At 40.4% G+C, this 26,035-nt stretch overlaps 1 protein-coding gene across 1 annotated transcript; it reads right to left on the bottom strand.

Moving 5' to 3' along the window:
• Positions 1 to 1,043: 1,043 nt before the first annotated feature.
• LOC122649819 (RING-H2 finger protein ATL74-like) lies at positions 1,044 to 22,933 on the bottom strand. Its single transcript, XM_043843063.1, has 3 exons — positions 22,544 to 22,933; positions 21,620 to 21,717; positions 1,044 to 1,712 (listed from the first exon to the last, which is right to left on the bottom strand). Exons 1-3 carry the CDS (start codon positions 22,700 to 22,702, stop codon positions 1,358 to 1,360), a joined length of 612 nt encoding a protein of 203 aa, XP_043698998.1. The 5' UTR covers positions 22,703 to 22,933; the 3' UTR covers positions 1,044 to 1,357.
• Between the last annotated feature and the right edge of the window lie 3,102 nt (positions 22,934 to 26,035).

Here is a 26,035-nt window from a genome sequence, read left to right as displayed (position 1 = left end):
AGGCCAAGTTAAGAGGTTTTTCTAAAAGACGAGTCGAGTCAGAAAAACTTGTTTTCCAACTATCATGGTCTTTGAAATTTCACATTTCAAAGCTGAATTACTGGTTATTGCTTATTAGTATTTTTTTAGCCCTTAGATTGGCATCTAGAGACTATTGATACCAGTCTGATTAATTAGCTCTGTACTCGGGCTTCTAGCCAATAGGGATGTAAACGGATCGGATTCGGCTCGGATACGGATCGGATGTGATCGAATCCGAATATTCCCTGACGGAATACGTTACCTCTAAACGGATTCGGATGGATGTCGGCCCAAGGTCGACACATGGTCGAGGTGCCGTTCTGATGGCAAGGATGATGCACACCACCGAGCTGGGTGCACATGCAATGGAGAGACGGATTTCCAGCTGGGTGATGCACATCCATCCCCGCCGTTGAAACAGCGTCTCAACCACATGTCGAACCTGGGGCCACATCTTCCAACGCATCCCCTACTGCAGAGGAGCCAGGTCCATCAAATAAGGAGGTTTGATCATTTCAACCTTCTCTTGTCCAATGGCAAAGGGCTGTGCTGGACCGTACAGTCAAAACCATGTCATTTAATATTTAGCAAAATGTTGAGTAGGGTCACAATAGGGCCAGGTTGCACTGGATTTTTTAAAACCTCAGTTCAACCCTAAATCCCATAGCTCAGCCGAAGTTTAACCCTACCCTGATCGGGCCTATATATATGGAAAAGAACGCTAACCGTTCTCATGGTCCTGAGCCTAGATACAGGACTGTGAGACTACCACATCTTACTTAACTGTTGTAAAACAAATTATTCCTTCGCCGCAACCCAAAGAAGATGAGGCAACCAGTTTGGCACAGAGATTTCGAAGTTCAACAGTAATCTTCAAACAAAATGATCATGAAATGTTATTATCTATTAAACAATCAACTCCCCCCTCCAAAACATGAGCACCCATCTGACAATGAATTGCATAAAAAATGAGAATACAAGGAACTGTTGGAGGAGCACAGAAAGAGAGCTTAGCAGTCTCAAATAAAAGTTAACAAGCTTGAATTAATTTCAATCTTGGTTCTACAGCTTACTTACAAAAACCAACCAGAACCCAGCTACAATCTGGAACCAATGCAGTCATCATATTTACAGTAAGCCACGAGAAAAATGGATTAACTACATGTATTATGTATCTGAATAAGTAAAAACCTTCAATCAGAAATGATCAACAATCTCAAAGGAGAACATGACATGGACACAATGTATTGCTTGTGCTATGGATCAGATGGACTCTCAACATGCTTGGTCCCCAACCTGTGGAGACCACCGTCTTTTGGGACCTGGTTATCCTCGTTCAAGGAGGAACTGATCCTCTGCCAGCTTCTACTGCATCAGCGTCGGATGTAAACTGATGCTCGTGAATGGGTTCCATCCTTTGGCCATCAACTGTTCTAGAAGAACACCCATGGCTAGTGTACAAGCAAGGATAATTAGAAATCATTCCATAAGTTGATTGGATGGCCAAACTAGCCATGGGTTGCATTACACATTTCCTCTCAGGAGATTCTCGCAGTGAAATTCGACAAACAGGACAAGTAGAATGTTGCTGCAGCCATACATCTATGCAGGTCACATGAAAGGAATGCCCACAGTAGGGAAGGATACGTAATACGTCCTTGTCCTGGTATTCTATAAGGCATACCGTGCATCTGCCAAATGCCATCCCACAACATACTTAGAAAAATGTCAAGCATACAGCAAAATGCTAAGAACTTGATAAAGAAAGAATGGCAAAGCTTTGCTGAATTCTCAATCTATAGCAATAATCCATATAATAAACACTGAATTCATGAGAAAACATACAACTGCTACCACTATATTGAAATGCTGAAAATTTGAAAATGCATCCAAATTTAGAACATGTAAAATGCTAAATCTTCATATTAAAAAACCAGACGTACTTGGTCACAATGAGGCTGTTTCCAGACTCGAACCCGTGAACTTGGTCACAATGGAGCAACCTTTCCATTGCACCAAGGCCACCCTCAAAATGCTAAATCTTCATATCCTCGAACTAAATCCATGGCTAGAGGTTCTTGATGTATGTGTAGGATTTATTCTTAACTATTAAATGTTGAAACCTTAAAGCTATAAAGTTCATAGATATCTTAAGCTTGAAGTGTAATTAGATATGAGTCTTACATCATAAAAGTTTTTCCAAAAAAGAATACACCATCTAAAACTTCGTCAACATTAAAGACAAAAACCTGGGACATCCCTTCGGATGTGTCTTTTTTTTTGTGTACCATTGGAATTGCATTTGAAAAATTCCCTTCATATTACTTATTCGTTTCCCTTCTCTTTTTCTTTTGTCATGATCAAAAAGGACATTTCTTTTCTTACAGAGAATGCAAAAAGTATCCCACAAGATGGTATCCTAAAATTGGTAATCCATTACTTGCAAGCGAGGATTGCCAACCCATATGAACATGCCCAGTCCTGCACATTCGAGCAATTATCAAACAGATCCTAGGGACAAACTTTATCATCAGACAATCTTCTTTTAACTTTTTCCTAATATTCGTGTCATAGAAAAAGTAATCAGCTTCCCCAACCTCTTCCTTTTGGATTGAACTGTAACTTAGGCTAGGCTGTGAACATCCGTCAACTGACCTTGACTGTACAGAAGAGGATTCATTCACTTCCCCTCTACAGATTTTGTAGCAAGGATACTATTCTGTTACCAAGATTCTGCGATCGTTTTCTAGGTTACATTTGTTTCGAGGTAAAAACTACATATAAGGAAACTGTAAGGCAATATCTGAGTAAAAAATATACATTTTGCTGAAATTTTCCTTGGTTTTCAACTTAGGCGACATTTGCTCTTGTTATTCACCTTAGGTTTCGATGTAAAATGACTGGAAGTAACTTTCTCTACTTTCTTTAACAGTAGTGGGCCCAAATGTAAAACTTCAGGTCCCTACTTTTTATTTCCGATAAAGTGAACTCTAGTAAAAAGTTTGACGTTTCTTTAAAGATGCAATGTCAATCGAGATGCCTGTCAAGTGTGCAACTCAACTCAGCCTTTTCTCCCAATTAAATGGGATCGACTACATGGATCCTTTTTCTCCAATCAACTCTATTCAAAGTCATACTTGTTACTAGTCTTAAGCTATGCAAGTATGATATGTGCATATCATGTGGGCCCATGTCCTCACTCCATAGTCCACGTCCTCAGATTCATCGTATTTAAAGAGCTCAATTTTTGGTCCCTTGCTTTGGAATCCACCGTTGGCAAGAGCTGGTGCACTCTGATGTGAAGAACCAACAGTTTGTTCTCATCTCTCTTGTGTTGGGGCGCTTGAAAGCCTTTCAATAGACAAAGTAATGGCTGCCAGTTGTTGCCGAACATCATCCATGAAAGCCTTAGTATGATCCTCAAGCGCTGCATTGTTGACCCCTGTTTAGCCACCATTTCAGGCACCTCCTTATGGCGAGGGAGATCTTGATCACCCATGGGTCGCAGGATAGAGTAGCTCTGATGCCACTTTGATACGTGCCAAAAATTAAGAAAGGAAAATATAGGAATAGGATAAGCGTTGGGTTCACTTCGAGTGTAACCCAGCCTCCACAAACCAGACGCTACTAGTTGTTTGAAATTGTTCTCTATCCACTTCATTATTGTAATAGTACTTAAATACATAAAGAGGAGATAACTACTTCCTACTTCTTCTCAACAACTCTCACCAATGGAGAAGACAAGGGGATAAGGTAACGTACAACAGATAGCGTCTCTTGACTTATTCAAATGCTAAAAATAAGGCTCCTATAAAGGAGGTAGCATAAACGTTAAACTGGATCGGGGAGAACTATGGAATGAGGACGTGGACTATGGAGTGAGGACATGGGTCCACATGATGTGCACGTATCAATCGCTAACAGAATCCATCTGGAAAGGTCCTATCATCTAGACCCAGATGTGCAAACAAAGCTCAAACAACTCTTACTTCATAATCCATGTCCTCGCTCATCTGATGCAAATAAAGCTTAAACAGCAACAGAAGAGGTTTGTTATAGAATGTGATGCTTCAGGTGCTGGGATCGGAGCAATTTTGATGCAAGATGGACGGCCACTGGCCTTTCTAAGTAAAAAGATCCATGGTAAGAACATGTTCCTCTCTACATATGAAAAGGAACTACTTGCCATGGTAATTGCAATACAAAAATGGCCTCCATATCTACTCAGCAACCATTTCATCAACAAAACTAACTATCATAGTTTGAAGTATTTGCTTGAGCAACGTGTGGGGACACCCACCCAACAGAAATGGCTATCCAAATTATTTGGCTATGATTTCAAGTTGAATACCGCCAAGGTACTTTGAACCAAACTGCAGATGGCTTATCAAGGAGGGAAATTATCCCAATTTTCTCATCTTTGTCAGAAGTGGTCCCAACTTGGGTAAATGAGATACGCCAGTACGGTCCTCCTATCATCTAGACCCAGATGTGCAAACAAAGCTCAAACAGTATGCTGATGGGATACTTCATAAAGTGAGGTATGCTGTTCATAATGGACTTCTCTTTTATAAAAATAAATTATATTTGGGTTCTACCTCTCCTATCCAGATGAAACTTCTTCAAGAATTCCATGCCACTCCTGCCAGACTCCTTCAACCATTGTCGATTCCCACACAGATTTGGAGTGACATTTGTATGGATTTCATAGATTGCCTAAATCAAATGGTCGTAATGTTATTATGGTGGTCATTGATCGGTTATCAAAATATACTCACTCATTGCTTTGGCACATCCGTATACAGCGCAATCCGTGGCCAGATCTTTTCTCGGTAATATTTTTAAGTTACATGGGATGCCTAAATTAATAGTTAGTGATCAGGACTGAATTTTTCTCAGTGGTTTCTGGACAGAGCTCTTCAAGCTACATGGGACTCACCTTTGCTTCAGCTCTGCTTATCACACTCAATCAGATGGACAATCTGAGGTGGTAAATCGTTGCCTTGCATGTCTCCATCCTAAGATTGGACTCACTGATTGCCTTTTGCGGAATGGTGGCACAATACAAATACCAGCTCATCTACTGGCATTACTCCATCTGAAGTTGTTTACGGCTTCCCACCTCCTCGTCCCCTATAGTATGCACCAGCCAGAGTTTCAATTCCCACATTGGATGAGCAACTAATGAATAGAGGACACATCCTTCACCTAGGGTTGAGTTCTCCCAAGCTCGTATCAGTGGTATCAGGGCTAGCACCACGTCTCTCAGGTGCAATCATGCAGCGTGGGTGGTGGCGTCAGTATTGCAGTGTTCGACCGGGACTAATAGCTAGTGCAAAGCCTTTGTGTGGTCGCCAGGCCTGCGGAGCGTGGTGGAATGTTACGATCACATTTATCCCACATCGGCTGTTTATAAAACTTATTGTGGGTTGATAAGTTCTTGGGTTCCCTCACTTTGTAAGCCGGTTTATAGGGTTGAGTTCTCCCAAGCTCGTATCAAAGCGATATTACTACTTTGAACGTGGAAAAATCAGAAACAAGGAGGCACTAAAAATGGTGGAAATAGAGGTCCATTAGTGTGTGGGTTTTCTTGGTCTGAGTAGTTTTATCAAATACAAATACATAATTTCGAGCAGTACCGACTGTATGTTTTCCTTAAAGAGAATCTGAATGAATAATTATTTTCTAGGTTCTCAAAGTAGCAACTCTTCCTTGTAATTAAGGATAACCAAGGTTCAAGAGTTTGGGATCAGTTCCCGCTGATTCCGATTCCGGCTGGATCAGAAACAGCCAGGAATCAACCGGAATCGTAGTACCCCTAGAAATGGACTTGGGATGAAGAATCGCATATTTCACAAAATCTGTGAGTTTTTTATTCAATAAACTTGGGGATCTTGGTACAAGGGTTAAGTTTCAATGATTTTCTGCTATTTTATTGACTAAAAGAGGGAAACCATGACTAAAATGAAGATCAAACATGATTCACCACCAATTTAGAAAAGGGGTTAAAAAATCGGCTTGAATCAGGTGTCGTAAATACTGATTCGAATTGGGTGATTTACCCGATCCAATTCCAATTCCTCAGACCATGATGATGACTTATAAGGCTGAATTTCTGTTTCTAAAAGATCACTATCCTAATACCGAAGATTGGTTGCTGCCCATCACAAGAACCAGAACTCATAGCTATGCGATTATTTGCAAGGAATCAAATTCGATACATCGCCCATCCACTGATTGTGAGAAGGTTTGACTCTCTATGATGAAGAATTTAATGCACCGCCGGAATAAATTTAATAAAGCAAGTCCAACACCATATCCAGATGGGATGCTTGAATTTAGTATTTATCAGCTGCAAAAGTTCCTTAAGTTAGGGGTACAAAAGGATTTTCAAAAATAATTTGAAAGTGACTTGTCATGTGACTCATGTCATTATCAAAAGTTGACACTCCTACACATTTTCGAGTACACATATGAGATGGCAACATTTACCCTCATTGGAAAAAAGTGTATTACATTAAGGGTGCGTCTGTTTGTAACCAAGAAGGTTGCAAACAGAATTTGTAACCGGACTTTAATTGTCCCTAAACATAATGTATTTTTACTTGGATTAAAGGGTACACAAAGTAATTTCACACTTCTATGTAAACTTCCTTCTTTATCATTTTTCTTCTTCCCTGATTCCATCACTCCGGCGCAGTCATAGCAGTGATCCTCTCTCCGGCATTTTTTCTGGTATCTACCTTTTCTTCTCTTTCTCCAATCTTCGGCTAAATGATGTTATTTCGCCGAAGGCATAGTGATCCTTCTCTCCGTCTGCTATGGCTCATCAGAGATGAAGGATGGGACAATGGTTCTTCACTCCAATACCACGCCGGAGGTTTTTGATTGGGGTTGGGCATGAAGCTGGGAGGGACGAGGGTCATGAATGGAGTGGAGGAGAGCAGAAAGAGAGATGCAGCCACACTGCGGGAAGTTGACAGGTCGAGATGGGGACAATGGAGGGGGGAGTTGCAGTGGTAAGATTTTTCAATTGGGGTTGGGCGTGGTCATCAGAACCAACCATGAATCATATCTGTTTTTATACTGTTCCGCTTTGGTCATTGGATTTTAGGTAACCTTTGGTGTGCAAACTTTCTTTTCCGATTGGGAAGACGTCTAATTGAAATGGAAAACAATATTTTTCAATGGTCATACTGCTACCACATTCTCAGTGCCACATAAGTCTTTCAATTGACGACCAACTGGTGCGGGTGGACACATCAGGGGAGGGGAATCGCAAGGACTTGCAGGATCAAAGGCTCTGGAAAATTCAATCAAGCGGAAGAGGTGATGGTGACATCAACGCCTCCATTACATCTCGGCAACCCCATAGAGAAAGAATTCTGATTGTGGAAGTTGAATGTTGGGCAGAGGGAACAGGGGCGGTGTTCTTCAATGGAACATTACTGCTGCTGGTCTTATGGATAACCGAACCGACACTTGAAATTCAGATATTCCTGCCCAAGACCAGTACTTCTGCCCCTACTACTAGTGCCACTCATACGATCGTTAATCCATCCACACAGTCCTTATGGGAAGCAGAGGAAAAATAATTTCAAATTAACTATGTCCCACGAACCCCAGTCACTGAAAAAAACTCTAATATCATTCTTTGTCATTCTCTCAACAACAGATCCGTTCCCAGTCGCCGAAAAAAACTCTTATGTCACTTCTCTCAACAACAGAGCCATTTCTGGCAAGCTGAAAGAACTAAAAAACAATGAATGAAGAGAAACTATGACCTCCAATTCCCTAATACTTGGAAGTCGTCTTTGGTATGTTTCACGTTTCATCCCCAAATCAAGAAAGCCCTTAAAGACTATCAATCTGAAATTTGTTTCATTGATTAGCAGATTTCACAATTCGATGATCAACCTCATAAAAGGAAACTGAGATGCATATTCTGTGGTGGAATTAAATGAGGAGAATTGTCCGCCATGCGCTATTCGAGCATTAGAAGCCAAAGCAATTTAAATACCACCTTTGATGGTTTATGAGTTCTGATTCTTCAATTACCAGTTGAAAACTGATGAGCACATTTATGTGTGAAATCTTAGGGCATAAAACATACATTTTACCACATTGGACAGAGTTACTCAGTGCTTTCTTGTGCTTTTCAGGTTTCAGGTGAATTCTTGTGAAAATGGAGGAGATGATGCTAAGGAAATGTTTTTAAGCTGTTTGGAGGTGTTAATGGCTTGGATGCGTAGCCCATCGAGTCAGCTTCGTAACGGTTCAAACGGCACTTGATTCCGAGTTGAAACGAAGAAGTTACGGCCGTTTCCGTAACAAAGCACGAAAATGGTCTATAGGGGTTTATTTGTAATTATTGACAGTCGGCCGGGGACAAAGTGAAGCGAAAGTTCGAATTCTAGGGGCCTTAACGCAATAACCAGAAGTTATATTTCATATACCCGAAAGATTCCATTTGGAGGGCTCTGGACAGTCCAACTTCAACTTGAGATATCTTGGGCTCCCGAACTCCAAATTGGACGAAATTTCGGTCTAGTTTGGGTGATTTTTCGAAAGGAACACAATGGTGAGGCCTATATAAGCACCTCATGCTCCACGTTTTCTGAAGGATAGAATGGGTATTTTATTTATTCTTGAAGGAATCCTAATCATCACCCTTACTCTCTCTCTCCTCCAACTTCTCAAGGGCACTTCTGGAATTCTACTTGGGATAGATTTATTTTGAAAGATATTCTCACCTATGGAAAGTTGAAAAGTCAAAGATGCTTTGATTTTATTGCTTGGAGAAGATATCTACAAAGAAAAGGAAGCACTTGTTAGAATTGGAAGTTTACTTTTCTAGAAATAGAAGGTCTATGTAAACAATCTTCTCTTCTTCTTCTTTCTATTTTTTTCTTTTTTTTTAGGATTCAAGGCATTGTAAAAGAGGAAGGAGAAGAGAATATTCTCTTTTCTTAGGGAATATTTCTCCTACACTTCCCTCTTCTCTCTTCTCCTCTCTTCCCCCTATAAATACCCCTTGCCCTTTGGGTTGTAACAAGTTAGTTTTTTAGTTCAGTTTTTAGTTAGTTTCTAGTTCAATTTTAATTCAGTTTTTAGTGTAATTTTTAGTTCATTCACTTAGTGAAATTTCTTCTCTTCTTCTCCTTCTAATTTGTGATTTTTGGCTATTCTAAGTTTTAGTTTGCTTTTATGATTTTTAGTTTATGGTTATAATAGGTTTAGTTTATGCTTTAATTTCAATTTAAGTCTTCAATTGGGTTGTAATTTCTTAATTCTAGTTTAGGTTTTAAGCCTTCTAGTCTAAGTTCTTAAGTTGATGACAAGACTTGAAGATTTAGAAGAGGAGGCCATGGTAAGTTTATGCAAGTATTCAAGCTTTTCAATTATATTCATGCAAGCACATCCAGATTTTACTATCTAAACTCTCAATCTCATTCTCCATCTCCTCTATCTCTCTCTATCTTCTTCTTCTTCTCCCTCTATTTCTTTTATTTTAATTTTATATGGTTGTAATTTGTGGATGCATTTTTATTCCCTTATTTCTTTTTATGTGGTTAGTATGTGTGGCTGCATTTTTATTCCTTTCAATTCGCTTTAGTTTGATAGGTTAGATGCTCATGTGTTAGGACACCGATTTAATCCCTTAATTTTGTTAGATGCTTATGAGTTAGGATGCATTGATTTTCGTTAGTTTAATTAGTTTAATTTAACACTTTAATTTGGTTCACTTTGCATTACTTTTAAGTTAGTTAAATAGAGTGACGTATATCTCCTCGTGTTCGACCCGTAGCTACGATTGACCCGTATGCTTGCGCTAATTTTTAACTCAAACAAAAACCTTTGTGAAAGAGAAAACGAGGGGAGTGGTGACTTGCAAGGAGGCAAGAGGCAGGAATGCATTATGGAAAGGTGGCAGTGTGGGGTGCGGGTAATGAGAGGGCTGGAGGGCAAGGCCGTAGGGAGAGGAGAGAGGAAGAAGGGGATGCTAGCGCCGGCGAGGATGAAGGGGGAGAGAGAGCCGGAGACGGAGAAAGGAAGGGGAGGGGGAGGGGGAGGGGAGGGATAAGTTACAGAAAAAGCCCTTATTTTAAAAGTTAGTACATAATATGGGGTGGGCATATAAGTCCGGTTACAACATATTGTTGTTATAACCAGGGTGGTTACAAACAGCTTTACCCTTAGATTAAAAGGGCACAAAAAGGAAGGTTAAAATTTATTTAACACCTTAAGGGGTGTCAATAAGAAAATCCCGTTAAAAAAATTACAAGTCCAAAATTAGATTAACATAACAACATTCAATCATAGTACAAGATCTCAGCGAGATCTCAAAAATATCTCGGTTTCGAGAAGTTTCGAGACGAGATAGTAGGCGATACAAGATTTGTTCAAGATCTCGGTTGAGATCTCGGTATCTCGCCGAGATCTCATGGTATATCTCGATCTCGATTCGACTCGGGACCAAACCAAGCTATAAAAGGGCACCCTCTCGTCGAGATTTCGACCTCAACTCGAAATCTCGCCTCTCGCTCCCCTGTGAAGGAAAAAACACTTGGAGGTGAGGGTTTTGGTGCTTTTTTTGGCAAATCTCACCTCAACTGAAGATTAAAGCTTGGAGATTGAAGATTGAAGCTTCAACATCACGAGAAGGAGCTGCATTGCATCTCAAGAACAGTTTTAGGTAAAAAGAAGAGCAGAGCTTGATTCGACAACAACAACAACATGGTCGTTTTGATGATCCGGCCTGACACTCATTTCAAGACTAGCTACTCTCAAATGGACAGACTTGTTACACACTTACACTTGTATTTGTTTAATAATCTATGTTTCTTTCCAAGTTTCTAACAATTATTAACAAACTGTCAAACCATCACCATGAATGATTATGAATATGATGCCTAATGATTAAATGGTTTATGGTTTGATGTTTTTTAATTCCTAATGCTTAATTAAGTTATTTTATACCTCTACTTTAAATATATGTGTTCTAAATATTGTTTGGAATAGCCTAGGGTAGAGCTCACCTATGCCGTAGACTACCAACCTAGGGTTCGAAGTCAAAGTATCGTTTTGGGTTTAATTTTGTAAAAACTAATGTTTCCATTGTGTTTAGAAGGCCTAAAATAGGGTGGATATCAAGTTTCAGGACCTATCTTGGCCATATGGCCAACAAAACCCACCACCGAGTCGAGGAGGGAAAAAATACACCAACTCGCCGAGATCTCAACAGAACTCAGTTTCGTGGCCTGGCGAAACCGAGACCTAAAACCTTGCATTCAATATGAAGAAGTTCATAATATGGTTTACCTTATAATAATATCACAGGAATATAACTAATTGTTTACATGATTTGCAATGAACATTTAAAGAGATGTCAACAATTCTATGAAACTGAAGCTGTATTTCAAGCACAAACTTACTCAAAAAAAGATTACAAGTAGGGAACAGAAAGGAAGATAGTTTGTTTCCACTGCCGCTATACAACATATCTTCAAATAAACATTTTAGTATAATAGCTACAAAAGGAACAGCCATTATAACTGATCAAACGGTAGAGATGTTTCCAACTTTGCGTGAGTTTAATGTCAAAGAGTCAATGAGAGGTGATGTTTACAATAAATTTAGTGGACCTCCTTAAAATTCATGACTTTTTTAAGTTATACAAAGCTTTTCTCTCTTTTTGATAGATTGCGAGCTGTACAAAGTTTACCACAATAATACACTGCAAGGAGCAACAGCTTGTGTCTCTCTACAGTAAAAATCTAAAAAAGGCGATGCTAGACATATAAACCAAAGCCAGGAATGACAATGTTACGTGTTTGGATTGAAGATTCCTTGCATCAAGCCAACTAATATGGACAGAGTTAGGGTTAGCAATGAGCGATGTTGGTTATAATATGGTTATTTGTTGTTAGTTATTATGTAGTTCTTTTTGTAGTTATTTTATTAGTCATGGGGAGCTATTATTAGTGGATAATAGTGGAAGGAGAAGTTATAGGGAGAAGTGGTGGAGTTACGTAACTATATACTTATATATAGAAGTATTCGATGAATGAAATGAAACTTTTGAAATCCTAAATTATCTCTTAAGAGTTATCTTCAGAAGAGGATTGGCGGACTCCCAATTGCGCCAAGACGTCTGACGGCTTCGTCCGTAAAGCCTCTCTATTTTCTCTCCTATTTCTTCACTCTCCACCCTTAATTTCTCTTTTTTCCTATTTTCTCTCTCCCTTTCCCTATTATTTCTCTTCTTTTTCTTATTTAATTTTTCTAGATTATCTTGCATAGAACAGACAACAATAGCAAATAGTGCATTTAAATTCAGATCTCCCTTTTCTTTCTAACTTACACTTATCTTTACATTCACAAACCTTGTTCTTACATTTGAAATTAAAAGAAACTTTTTATAAGGGAACATGTTTTAGGGTGATCTGGAGAAAATGGACTAGCATTAGTGTTCCACCGCATCAATAGGGGGTTGCTGTTTGTAATACATTTAGTTTGTCTCCTTCAAATTCACCACTTCTTCAAGCTGTACAAAGTTGACCACATTAATAAAGTGCAAGGAGCACCCTTGTGTTACTCTAGAGTGAAAATCTTAAAGAGTCTATGCTTAACGTGATGCAGGGCCAAGCGCTAGGAAGAGGAATAAGAAGCCTTGAAAGGGCTGTTGATTTGTTGCTGTTTTTATTTTTCGTTGGAGCTTCCATACTTAGTTTTTTTTTCAGTACTTTAGTTAAGGGTATAATGGTCATTTGACCTTTTAATTAATTATTGTTTTATTTCTCCCCCTCCACGATTTCTAAAGGAGGATTTGTTTTTTTCTTAAATCAGATTATAAGATCTGATCATATTGTAATTAGGATTCAGAGCTAGGACTACAACTCCTACTCTGAGTAGGACTGATTGGCTGATTGATGGATCAGCCTCCATTATAAATAAAGCAATTCGTGGGAGGCTCCCCCACAGTTCAATTAAAGATTTTTGCTTCTAGCTTGCTGCTGCCATAGCTGATTCCTCTCCGAGCTTGCATCCTCGTGGATCTCAAGGTGGTACAAGGTGGGTGGACTCCTACGACTCCTTGCATCGTGAAGATCGGGAGGTTTCTTCAAGTTTCTAGCTACTGCCTTGCTGATTCTTCAAATCAGGAAGTTTACTCTCAATTCCTGAATACACCCTTCTCTCCTTCATCCTCCAACCTAAGCCATCCTTTTCCCCATCAGATCTCAAAACCAGTTTTACATCCCCTCCATTGAACCTGCAACTTCTACCTTCAAACCATAGCTTAGTTTCTAAGCAGCCATCATCCCACCATCAGATCTGACCCAAACTTCCAGCATACATCCCCCACACTCCCCCCTACACTCGATCCTACTTTCAGTCCAATCGAACCACTCAAACCCTAATCCCCCTCATCTCCCATAAAACCCAAAACCCTAAAATCAATTCTGCCCAATATTGCAGAATTTCGAAACTCATCCAAACCCTAACTTCTTTATTTCATATTAATCCCCTAAACCTACCCATTAATACCCTATAAACCCCTTTCTCAATATCCAACCCTAACCCTATTTTTGCCGTAAATTAGTAAACCCTAACCCAATCGGCCAGCCCTTGTGTGTGACCCCGTTACCCTAGCTCCTAGTGGGATTACTCATACCTAGGACTACATTAATTGGTATCAGAGCCATGGCCGACCATGGCAATCCAACCTCAAACAACAATCTGCCCCCCCCCCCAACCTGATCCCATGATTGCAATGATGGATATGCTCAAGAAGCTCTCGGCAGATCAGCAAGTTCTCAATGATCGAATGTTAATGATGGAACAAAGGCAGATTGTGCCTCTTGTAAACAACCCTCTGTATGTAAGGGAGGACAGGTTTCAAGTTCACTCTGAAGTACATGGGACTCTGGGAAGGGATGAAGATCATTGAGATCATACCATATGTCATAGAGACCACAGAGATCAGAGATTACAGGGATCGACGTAGGCATGACAGAGATGACTACAGAGAAGATAGGGACAGAACTAGAGAAGACCCTCGAAGACCTAACTTTGAGGAATAAATGAAATCCTACTTCACTGGAGATGAAGCTACTAATAAGAAGAAAGACATGCAGAAGGTCAAGCTCGAGCTGAAGGAGTACAATGGGCATGATGATCCCCTGGTGTTCTATGACTGGCTTGCTGCCCTGGATGATTATTTTGACTGATATGACTTACCTGAAGATCGAAAGATGAGACTGGCACATACCAAGTTGATTAGCCCTACCCGAGAATGGTGGCGAAAGACACAGAGAGACATGGAACGTGAAGGTGTTGCACCTACTAATTGGGAAGACATGAGATCTGACTTGAAAGAGAAATATTTGCCTAGACGCTACAGAGATCAACTGCAAGATTAACTCAACTCCTTACGGCAAGGGACTATGACTGTATCCGAGTATATGCAGAAGTTCGACGCTCTTTCTTCTTATACTGATAGCAGAGAAAGTGCCACTCAGATGCTGTCTCGATTTTGGCTGGGATTGAGACCAGACATTATTAGGGGTATTGGAGTTGCTGATATTGTGGACATCAAGGACTGCTTTGAGAAAGCCCTGAAGGCTGAAGACCTATTAAACACCACTAGAAGGCTTGGCTCCACTGTTGTCGACTCCAGGAAATCTTTTCCAGCATCCAAACCAACTAATGGTTACAATAGAGGTAACAACACGGACAGCCTACTCTACTGGCAGCTCTTCTCGTGTAGACAACAAGGGCAAAGCTCCAATGACCAGCAATGACCCAAACACATGCTATTACTGCAATGAAAAGGGCCATTATGCTAAGGATTGCCCACAAAAGCATAAGCCGATTCATGTAGCTGAAAGGGAAGAAGAAAACCCTGATGATATTTATGAACAGGGTATTTATGCATTACCCCCTGCTGATGATGATGATAGGGCGGCTTACTTTGATGACCTGGGTTATGATTTTGAAGATACCCAAGCATAGTTGTCATGGCGTCGCCATGGCGCCGCCATGGCGTCCTGGCGCTGGGAGAGGTGGCATATCGAGCTACGCCATGGTGGATGTAAATATATCGTTCGATATGGCTTCCATGGCGTCGCCATGGACGCCATACCACGATATGTTGGCCTATCGGTCGATATTTGTACATATAAAAGTTAGATTTAAATTTTTTTTTTTTTAAACCATTTAATAGCTTAGATGCTTTTTTATTAATGTCTATTGGAGGTGTAACTTATACACCTGCAATACACATTATCAATTTATCATAAAGTTTAAAAACAATAAACATATTACCCTGCACACAGCCACACACAACAGCAGCACATATTCAACTCCATTAGTCCATAATTCAGTTTTTTTTTCCCCCCCTTCAACTTAATGTTATAGCAGAAAAACCAGTACTTTGATAGTTTGATTTTGTGTTTTAGTTCAGCCTAAAAACCAGTTTAATTGTTATTTTTGTTTTGTGACTTTAGTTACACTTTCATGAATTAAACCATAGTGGCATAGTATATTAGTAGTAGTGTAGTACACTTTCATGTTGATTTTTGATGTTATAGGACATATATTATAGCATACTAAATGACATTAAAAATAGAGAAAATAAAAAATTAAACATGGTCGACATGCTCACCATGGCAACGCCATGACGGGCGACATGTCGACGTGACACCCTTCCACCGACTTGGATCGCTGTGACGCCGTGACAACTATGTACCCAAGGTATTCATGTAGTAGCACGAATATTGAGTGCTGAAACCAAAGGTGAAGATTGGCGATGTAGTTGCATTTTCTACACCCGCATGCAATCAGGAAAGCGCTCTACCCAGTTGATTGTTGATAGCAGTAGTTGCGTTAATGTTGTTTCCGAAGGCTTTGTGAAGAGGGCAGACCTGAAGTTTGAAAAACATCCAATGCCATACAAAGTCTCCTTACTGAATGGAGACAAACTAGATGTGAACAAGAGATGCTATGTTCCCCTATAGGCCCAACAATACTCAGAGGAGATTTGGTGTGACATCATCCCAATGAGAATGATTGATGTTCTATTGGGAAGACCATGGCTATACGACAACGATGTTGCTCTCCTTGGAAGAAAAAACCAGTGTGTGTTTCAACATAAAGGAAAGCAGATTACTTGGTACCCCCTTAATTTGTCTGAAGAGATACGTAAATGCCGTATCATGTGCACCAATCAGAAGGGGACATAATTTGGAGGTCACTTGTTAGCTGTCCCACAAAAAGAGTTTGAACAAACCAGCCATGATTCAGGCTTGGTTCTTGTCGTGGTGACTCAAGAGGTTGCTGCCCAGTCAGAAGTGAAGCTTACACAACCCATCAAGGACTTATTACAAGCTTTCTCACATGTGGTGCCAGAGGAACTGCCCAACGAGCTGCCCCCATTGAGAGACATTCAGCAGGCCATCGATTTGGTATTGGGTGCTATGTTACCAAATCTGCCCGCCTACAGGATGAGTCGGACAGAGCATACAGAACTGAATAAGCAAGTTGGAGAGCTGCTCCAAAAGGGGTTCATTGAAGAAAGTCTAAGTCCTTGTGTTGTTCCAGCCTCGTTGACTCCAAAGAAGGATGGCTCGTGGCGCATGTGTGTGGACAGCAAAGCTATCAACAAGATCAACATCAAGTATAGGTTCCCAATTCCTAGACTTGATGATATGTTAGACATGCTGTCCGGTTTAGTGATCTTTTCTAAAATCGATCTTCGAAGTGGGTACCATCAAATTCGTATCCGGCCTAGAGACGAATGGAAGACAGCCTTCAAGACTAAAGATGGACTGTTCGAGTGGAAGGTTATGCCCTTTGGTCTGACGAATGCACCTAGCACATTCATGAGAGTCATGACACAGGTACTTCGTCCCTTTATTGGAAAATTTCTGGTTGTTTATTTTGATGACATTTTGATGTATAGTAAGCATCCAGATGACCACATTAACCACTTGAGACAAGTCTTAAGCGTACTCAGGCAAGAGTTATACATCAATTTGAAGAAGTGCTCCTTCATGCTGCCCAAGGTTGTTTTCCTTGGTTTTATCCATAGTTCAAAATCTCGCGAAAGTTCGGCGATATTTCGCCAAATTTCGTATATCTCGAGCTGTCCGAGATACGATACCAATCCAAAATGGAAAAATACCATATTTCGACGATATCTCGTGAGATATCGACGAAATATCGTGGACTCACGATATATCGCGAGATATTGAAAAAGTCACGTGCAATATTTCAAATATTTCGGAAATTTCGGTCATCTCGTTTTGGAAATTTCGGAAATCTCGGTAATTTCGGTATTCTCGTTTCGAAATTTTCAACAATCTCGGTCATTTTGGCATTTTACACCCACAGAAAAATACCATATTTCGTCAAAATTTCGGTATCTCGGAAATTTCGGTCAAACCGAAACACCGAAACGAAACGAGATTTAGTACCATGGTTTTATCATCTCTTCGAAAGGTGTTGAAGCTGATCCGTAAAAGGTCAGAAGCATTGTTGAATGGTCTACTCCGACGACATTCACTGAAGTATGAAGCTTCCACGGTTTAGCATCTTCCTACTGGCAATTTGTTCGTAATTTTAGTGCTATCATGGCACCCATAGCCAAATGCACCAAGCAGAGTAAGGGCAAATTTGAATGGACAGCAGCAGCTCACAAAGCTTTCCAGGTGATGAAGAAGAGAATGACTGAAGCTCCAGTCGTACGTCTGCCCAATTTTGATCATATATTCGAAGTTGCTACTAATGCTTCCCATATTGGTCTAGGAGTTCTTATGCAGAATGGGCATCCCATTGCCTTCTACAGTGAAAAACTTAATGATGCCAAGACTAGGTATTCTACCTATGACATTGAACTTTATGTTGTTGTTCAGGTATTGCGACATTGGAGGTACTATCTTATTGGCAAAGAATTTGTCCTGTACACTGATCATGAGGCACTTAAGTACCTCCATTCATAGAAATCCATTAACACCAGGCATGCTAAATGGGTTGCTTATCTACAATATTTTAATTTTTCCCTCAAATACAAGTCAGGAAAGGAGAACACAGTGGCTGATGCACTGAGCAGAAAAGTCTTGACCCTGAATACTTTTTCAGCCCATGCACTTAGCATCGAGCAGATTAGAGAAGAGTATGCTAGTGACAAGGACTTTCAAATCCTATATGCTGATATGAAGCAGGGTAGACAGCACCCTAAGTATTCCTTACATGATGGTTACCTGTTCTTAGGAACACGGCTTTGCATTCTCGATTCGTCCCTACGGCATCACATTATAAGGGAGTTACATGGAGTAGGCCTAGGAGGACACTTTGGGAAAGATAAAACCATCTTGCAGGTGACTGATCGGTACTATTGGCCTCACTTGACCAAAGATGTAGAGCAAGTAATCAGGAGATGCCAAGTTTGCCAGCTAGCTAAGGGTACCAAGCAAAACACGGGTCTCTATTCACCATTGCCGATCCCTTACCAACCCTGGGTTGACATCAGTATGGATTTCGTACTTGGACTGCCCCCTACTAGAGAAAGATTCGACTCTATCATGGTGGTGGTTGATAGATTCACCAAGATGGCTCACTTTATCCCCTGTCGAAAAACACTTGATGCTTCCCACATTGCCAAGTTGTTTTTCAAGGAGATAGTTCGCATCCATGGGCTGCCAAATACCATTGTTTCTGATCATGACGTGAAGTTTGTGAGTTACTTCTGGAAAACTCTATGGCTGAAGACAAACACCAAGCTTCTGTTCTCTACAGCATTTCACCCCAAGACTGACGGGCAAACGAAGGTAGTAAACAGAAGCCTTGGTAACTTGTTGCGGTGTTTGGTCCGAGATTATGAGAAGACATGGCCCTCCATCCTTGACATTGCTGAGTTTGCATACAACAGTTCTATGAATAGGACCACCGAACGTACCCCTTTCGAGATTCTTCTTGGGATATAGCCCAAACGTCCTATTGATCTTGTTCCTTTACCCCCTCAAGCTCGTGTAAGCGTGGAAGCAGATGAGTTCCTCCGCCATATCACCGAGGTACACGCCGATGTTCGAAGGAAGATAGCACTCAGTACTGATCACTACAAGGCCACTGCTGATAAGCATCGCCGGTTCGTTGAGTTCAAGCCTGGAGACATGGTCATGGTCAGGGTGAACCCAGAGCGACACCAGCTGGGTGTTAACAGTAAACTCCATCCGAAGAAGATGGGTCCATACAAGGTGCTGAAACATATTGGACCCAATGCTTATGTTCTAGAGTAGCCTGCTGACATAGGCATAAGTAATGTATTCAACGTGGCTGATCTTTACTTATACACGGGGCATCATTCAGATGATGGTGATTCGGAGAATATGCTGAGGCTACCCCATCTCAAGCCACCTACTGAAGATGTGATCGAGGAGGTTCTCGATGACATGCACAAGACCACGCGACGCGTCACCGGTTACCATTCCTTCCTTGTCAAATGGAAAGGTCGCCCACACCAGGATAGTACTTGGATCCACACAGATAACTTCAAGAGGCTTGATCCGGAGTTGTATGATCTCTATATGGCCTTCACCCATTCATCAAAGATGAATGTTTCTGAGCCGGGGAGAGCTGATGCAGGTCCAAGCACTAGGAAGAGGAATAAGAAGCCTTGAAAGGGCTGTTGATTTGTTGCTGTTTTTATTTTCATTGGAGCTTCCATACTTAGTTTTTTTTTTTAGTACTTTAGTTAAGGGTACAATGGTCATTTGACCTTTTAATTAGTTATTGTTTTTTTTCTCCCCCTCCACGATTTCTAAAGGAGGATTTGTTTTTTTCTTAAATCAGATTATAAGATCTGATCATATTGAAATTAGGATTCAGAGCTAGGACTACAACTCCTCTGAGTAGGACTGATTGGCTGATTGATGGATCAGCCTCCATTACAAATAAAGCAATTCGTGGGAGGCTCCCCCACAGTTCAATTAAAGATTTTTGCTTCTAGCTTGCTGCTGCCATAGCCAATTGCTCTCTAAGCTTGCATCCTTGTGGATCTCAAGGTGGTACAGGGTGGGTGGACTCCTACGATTCCTTGCATCGTGAAGATCGGGAGGTTTCTTCAAGTTTCTAGCTGCTGCCTTGCTGGTTCTTCAAATCAGTAAGCTTACTGTCAATTCCTGAATACATCCTTCTCTCCTTCATCCTCCAACCTAAGCCATCCTTTTCCCCATCAGATCTCAAAACCAGTTTTACATCCCCTCCATTAAACCTGCAACTTCTACCTTCAAACTATAGCTTAGTTTCTAAGCAGCCATCATCCCACCATCAGATCTGACCCAAACTTCCAGCGTACATCCCCCACACTCCCCCCTACACTCGATCCTACTTTCAGTCCAATCAAACCACTCAAACCCTAATCCCCCTCATCTCCCATAAAACCCAAAACCCTAAAATCAATTCTGCCCAATATTGCAGAATTTTGAAACTCATCCAAACCCTAACTTCTTTATTCCATATTAATCCCCTAGATCTGCCCATTAATACCCTATAAACCCCTTTCTCAATATCCAACCCTAACCCTAGTTTTGCCCTAAATTAGTAAACCCTAACCCAATCGGCCAGCCCTTGTGTGTGACCCCATTACCCTGGCTTCTAGTGGGATTACTCCTACCTAGGACTACATTATAACGTATAAAACAATGCATGGTTCGAAATTTCAGCGAAATATATCGGTTTTGACAAGGTCAAAACGAAATGACTCTCCTAATCTAAATGCAAAATTTACCAAAATTGCATCAAAATATATTGGTTTCAAGGGTCGAAAGCCAACTTTACAAAGCCAGGAGTGACGACATTAGCAAATAGTGAAGTTAAATCTACACCTTTCTTTCTTTCTTTCTAAAGTATGCTTATTCTTGACGTTCAAAAATCTTGTTCTTAATTCCTATATTTGAAATTAGAATTAACTTCCATAGAGAACAGATTATGAGAATAATGGGAAATTGGACCAATGTTGGTATTCAACAACAACATATATTTTGTTCAATGGAATTCCTAAAATTTTCTTAAAAAGCTTTAGCAGATCACAACAGTTGGATTCCCTCTACCCCCCCCCCCCCCTCCTCCATCTATAATGGTAAAAAAAAAACCTTAGTTGTTTGACAAAGAGAGCCAAGGATTGAGAGAGTTGGGAAAACTTTAATGTTACCAATGGAGATCCTATGGTGCTGTTCTAAAGTTTCCCAAGAAAACCAGTATCTTCTGCAAGATCAATCACTCCATTCAATTTCTCAGGCACATTCTCATCTGTTGGTAGCAATGACTTGTTTCATGATCAATATCAAAAGTAGTGGAATCATCCAGCAGAACCACTGAGGGTGGGCTTAACTTGCTATAGGTGAACAGCGAAGCACGCCAATAGCAGTCTAGTTTCGGTCCTATGAATAAGGCATCATGTAAAAGATTGCCACAAACCAGGATACTTTGCTAAAGGTCGTGTATGGGAAACCCCTCATATAGAATTGACACAACAATTTCTTTCCGCCTCCTTTATGAAGACAAAGAGAAAGAAAGGCACAGGTTAGTATCAACTTACTGTGAATCTTCTGTAGAAGAGAAAAAATCATCACTGAACTTCTTCGTAGGAAAAGTGGCTATGTAAACAGGCTGAAGTCCGTGAAGCCCACGTTCCAACTGTTTGAGAGGAAAAAAATGATGACCAAGTTATATTTTGAATTCACGAGTCTCCATTGAAAACAAAATTAAGGTAAAGGTTCAAGATAAGGCTTTTAACAAACTACATGTAAGGTAAAAAGGGTCCGGCACAAAAATAATTTCTAAATTTTCACAAAGATGTACCACACACTTCTGGGTTCTGAGAGAGGCTTTGGATTGTATATATCGGAATCGGAAAGGAATAAGCCTATACATGAGATCGAGACTGCTGAAGCAAGCAGAGTGCTGGACCTTTTTCTTTTTCTCTTTCCTCCCCCACCCTTCCCTTTTTAATCCCTGCAGGAGGAGTGGGGGTAGGTGGAAGTGGGCATAAAACAATCGCAGTAATACAGTTGCAGCACCTAAACAAAGAAGTAGGAGAATCCAATGTGTATAGCATTTAAATTATACTGAATTAACATAACCAATTGAGAATCTTCGACAACTACATAAATTAGATCAGATGATTTTTGACGTAATAAGACAAAGGAAAATCATTTCAGTGTGCCCAAAGTGATTAAACCAGAGGGTACTGAAAAAAGAAACAACAAAGCAACAAGATTCAAGACATACAACATAAACACTCTGAACAAGTGTGAAAAGGAAATGCACAGAAGATAACAAATAAAAGGACCGTCGACATTCGGATACCTACCGTTAGGCAACTATATTAAGGTCGCAGAGAATAAGAAGGATCTTTTGGGAAGCAAAATACAAATTGGTTGTGTTAAATTAGTTGCAGGTCAGTCATAGATTGACCATAAATGGCAGAATTAGAACGGAAGAGATTTAGAGATTTGCTTACAAGGCAAAAATCAGATCTAGAAGCCGTTGGGAAGGATCGTCTGGAAGCACTCAGTTGGATCCTTGCACATATAAGCCTCGTGCAGACGAAAACAATAAACATCGTACTGACTGCAAATCCAATTACGGTCATCACAAGGTTTATGCTCGAAGCAATCATGGCTTCTCAAGTCGTTCCTCTTCCTCTCTTCAAATTCTGAAGTAACTCCTCATCATTGCTCTTCCACCATATCCCCACTTCATACTCTTGAAAACTTAAATCCTCACATCTAAATTGTGTGGTGGTAGCAGCTAGTAGTAGCAGAGTTGATCACTTTCCATTATCTTATCAATCTGTCTCCATGAATTTGCTAGTTTTGCGTGAACGATCATTTACAGAGGCAGAACAGGGGGAGTAACCGAGCGACTAGAGCAGAGCGGAGTTGAGCTGCTAACCCTAGGTGCGATGGGAATTTGTCCGAGGAAGGAGGGTGGATTGGTCTTACTCACAGAATGATTCACTTCTCGCAATTTATGGGTGAATTTGAAATTTGAATCCAAATCTATTTCCGGATAAACATAGTGAGAGTACACAAAATCGAATGCAAAACATACAAATGGAAACATCTCTTCCACCACCTGAAAAAAAAAATCTAAATTTAAAAAAAAAACAAAGGGGAAAGAGTCGCAGCACGACGTATAAAGTATCTTAAACGCAACACTAAACTCAAACGCTGAATCTCAGCCATTGAGATTTATCCAGTTGATCTGAACCGTTCAATTTTCAACCGACTACCGGTTGTCTGACGTCTTCTTCCTCCTTCCTCTCTCTTCCCCTGCGAATCTCCCATCTCACAGTTCTCTCTTCGGCTCTCTCTCTTCCCCTCTTTCTTCCCCTGCAAACCTATTGTAATCATTTAAAAAAAAAAAAAAGAACCACCCTTGCAACCCCAAACCCATCTCACGATCTTCTTCCTCAGCTCTCTCTTCCCCTCTCTCTTCCCTGCAAACCTATTTTCTGCAAACTCGGATAGAATCATTTAAAAAAACAAAAAACCCCTCCATCTTCCCACTGATAATACGCAGAGAGGGCAGAGGTGAGAAGAACGATGGGGCCACTGAGAACGGAGAAGAAGAGGGTTTTTTTTTTTCTCAAAACCCTCTTCTTTCCTCGAATATCTCCGTTGAGATTTTTTTTTTATTTTTTTATTTTAAAAAAAAACTGAAGAAGAAGAAGCCACTGGGTTCTCCTCCCACTTCCGCCCTCCCTGTGTGTTGTGGGGTGGGAAGATGAAGCTTTTTTTTTTTTTTTTAATGAAAGGGAAGATGGAGTTTTTTGCGTTTCTGTTCGGTTCCAAGATCCCAGAGATTCAAGGGTCTTCAATTCCATTAATTTTTACAGGGTCTTGAAAAATCTGCTGAAACTCAGATCCGGATCGTCCAAAATCATCAGTCTAGGTTTACAGGGAAAGGGTAAACGAACAATTGAAACGAAACAGATTAATTTTGAACCAAACTTCAACAAAAACGAAATCCAATAATTTTGGGTTTCGTTCCAAAATAAACGGAAACCGAGATCCGGATCTTCCAAATAGGAACCGAAAAACTTGTGAACGGAGACGAAGAAGAAGCCGGAGATACCTGCACTTCCGGAGACGATGAAGAGGCCGGAGAAGAACAACGAAAAAACCTGTGAATGGAGAAGAAGAAGAATGGAAAAAAAAGAAACCTGCTCTCACGGTGAGCAGGTTTATGGATTTTTTTATTTAATGGATAAGATTAAAAGGTCAAAAAATAAACGGTTGAGATTAAGTTGTCTCGTTTAGAGGTGAGTTTAACGAATTTTAGCGTGGCGCCGCTACCACCCACTCTAAAAAATAAAACTGGATTGGAATCGTCAGATAATATTAGATTTGAAGTATGAAGGACGAAATCGTGTTCAGATTTATTAATGGGAAAGGGTTTTTCCTTCCTCCGACTGTTCGACAGCCACGTGTAGAGGGTTTTGGCCTTTTGGATTGTAATTCTGCCACGTGTAACATGCCCTTCGAGGAAACTTTTGGCCTTTATGACACTTCCTTTATAAACTTTTGCTTTAGTGGCAGCGCAATTAATGTTTTTTAATTGATTATTAAGAAGTAACTGATCTAGTAAGGGTTTTTTATAATTACCATCCCAAAATATTTACTATCTATTATTACCCCTTCAAAAACTTTCAAACAATTGTTACCCTCCCACTGATGTATACTAACCACTAAATGACCCCCACCTTTACATTTCTGTAACGGTGGGGGTTAGTTGTGACAGTGTGTCCTTATCACGAATTTTTTAAGATCAAAATACCTTTTTGGGGTGGTAATTGTAAAAAAAACCCTACCCCATCAATTCACCAAAAAAAAAAAAACAATGGACCACCAACCCCACCATCGCCACCATCACCACCACCACCACCACCACCTTTTTCTTCTTTGTCAGAACACCATTGCCACAACCCCATCCTCTGTTTTTTCTCACCAACCCCCTTTGCTTTTTTATTTTGTCCTTCATTTCTTGATCCTTCAAGAAGCCAAGAAATGCAAGAAAGCCAAAATGAAAAATCTTCCCCTCCACCGTCACCTCCACCACCACCACCATTGTCATCCCAAGGTGGAAAGAAACCCAAAAATCCCTTACTTTGTTTCTGAAACTTATTTCTCTTCAGTTTTTCACTCGGAAAGAAACACAAAAATCCCTTTCCCCATTTGCCCTCAATTTCTGATGGAAGCTTTCTAGTTTGTTTTCACCTTCTATTTGCAGTTTCTCGCACTTCTTAATCTTATTGGGGTTTTTGCTTTTCTGTCGTCATCTATTTTGAATGGTTTTGTGTGCTACACCTTTAAATCGTCATCAAGCTCTGGCGATTTTTCCTTGCCCTGAATGGAAGCATTGGTGATTTTTCCTTACCTTGAAAAGCTAGGGCACAAGAGAAACCTTCCAGATGAAGCCGGGAATAAAAAAATAGGGAGCAAGGCTGAACTGGTTGAAGAAAGATGAGCGCCGGTTAATCTCTCCTTTAATAATTTTTTCTTCCATTCATCTTAATTGCTCTTCATTTTTCTATTTTCCTTGTTTGTTACTGTCGACATTCTGTTATGGGTGGTACCTGCAACTAACCAGATCTAAACCAAACTTTAACAGTCCTTTTCTGTTCTTCCTGAAATTTGGAGCGAAGATTGTACGCTTTTGGGTGATTCATGCCGTGGTATTTTTATTCTCAAATTTCTCCTCTACGGAGTTACTGACCTTCAATTGAAGCCTTACCTGTAACTTCCGCCAGGTTCAGTTACAGAATTTTTCTTTTTCTATTTTTCTGATCTGTTGGCCGGTTGTTGATTGTTCCTAAGATTTTTTAGTGCATAATCTTCCCCTTCAATTTTGGGTGGTCATTGCGCCACCCCTCCTCCTCCTTCTTCTCCTTCTTCTTCTTCCTCTGCAACCCCAAACCTTACTTGAGCTGAACCTTTTTTCGTATAGA

Source organism: Telopea speciosissima, chromosome 2 (genome assembly GCF_018873765.1).
Source record: "Telopea speciosissima isolate NSW1024214 ecotype Mountain lineage chromosome 2, Tspe_v1, whole genome shotgun sequence".
Taxonomy (NCBI): domain Eukaryota; kingdom Viridiplantae; phylum Streptophyta; class Magnoliopsida; order Proteales; family Proteaceae; genus Telopea; species Telopea speciosissima.
Note: the sequence above shows the minus strand (reverse complement) of the source record. Positions and strands in the feature narration are given on the sequence as shown.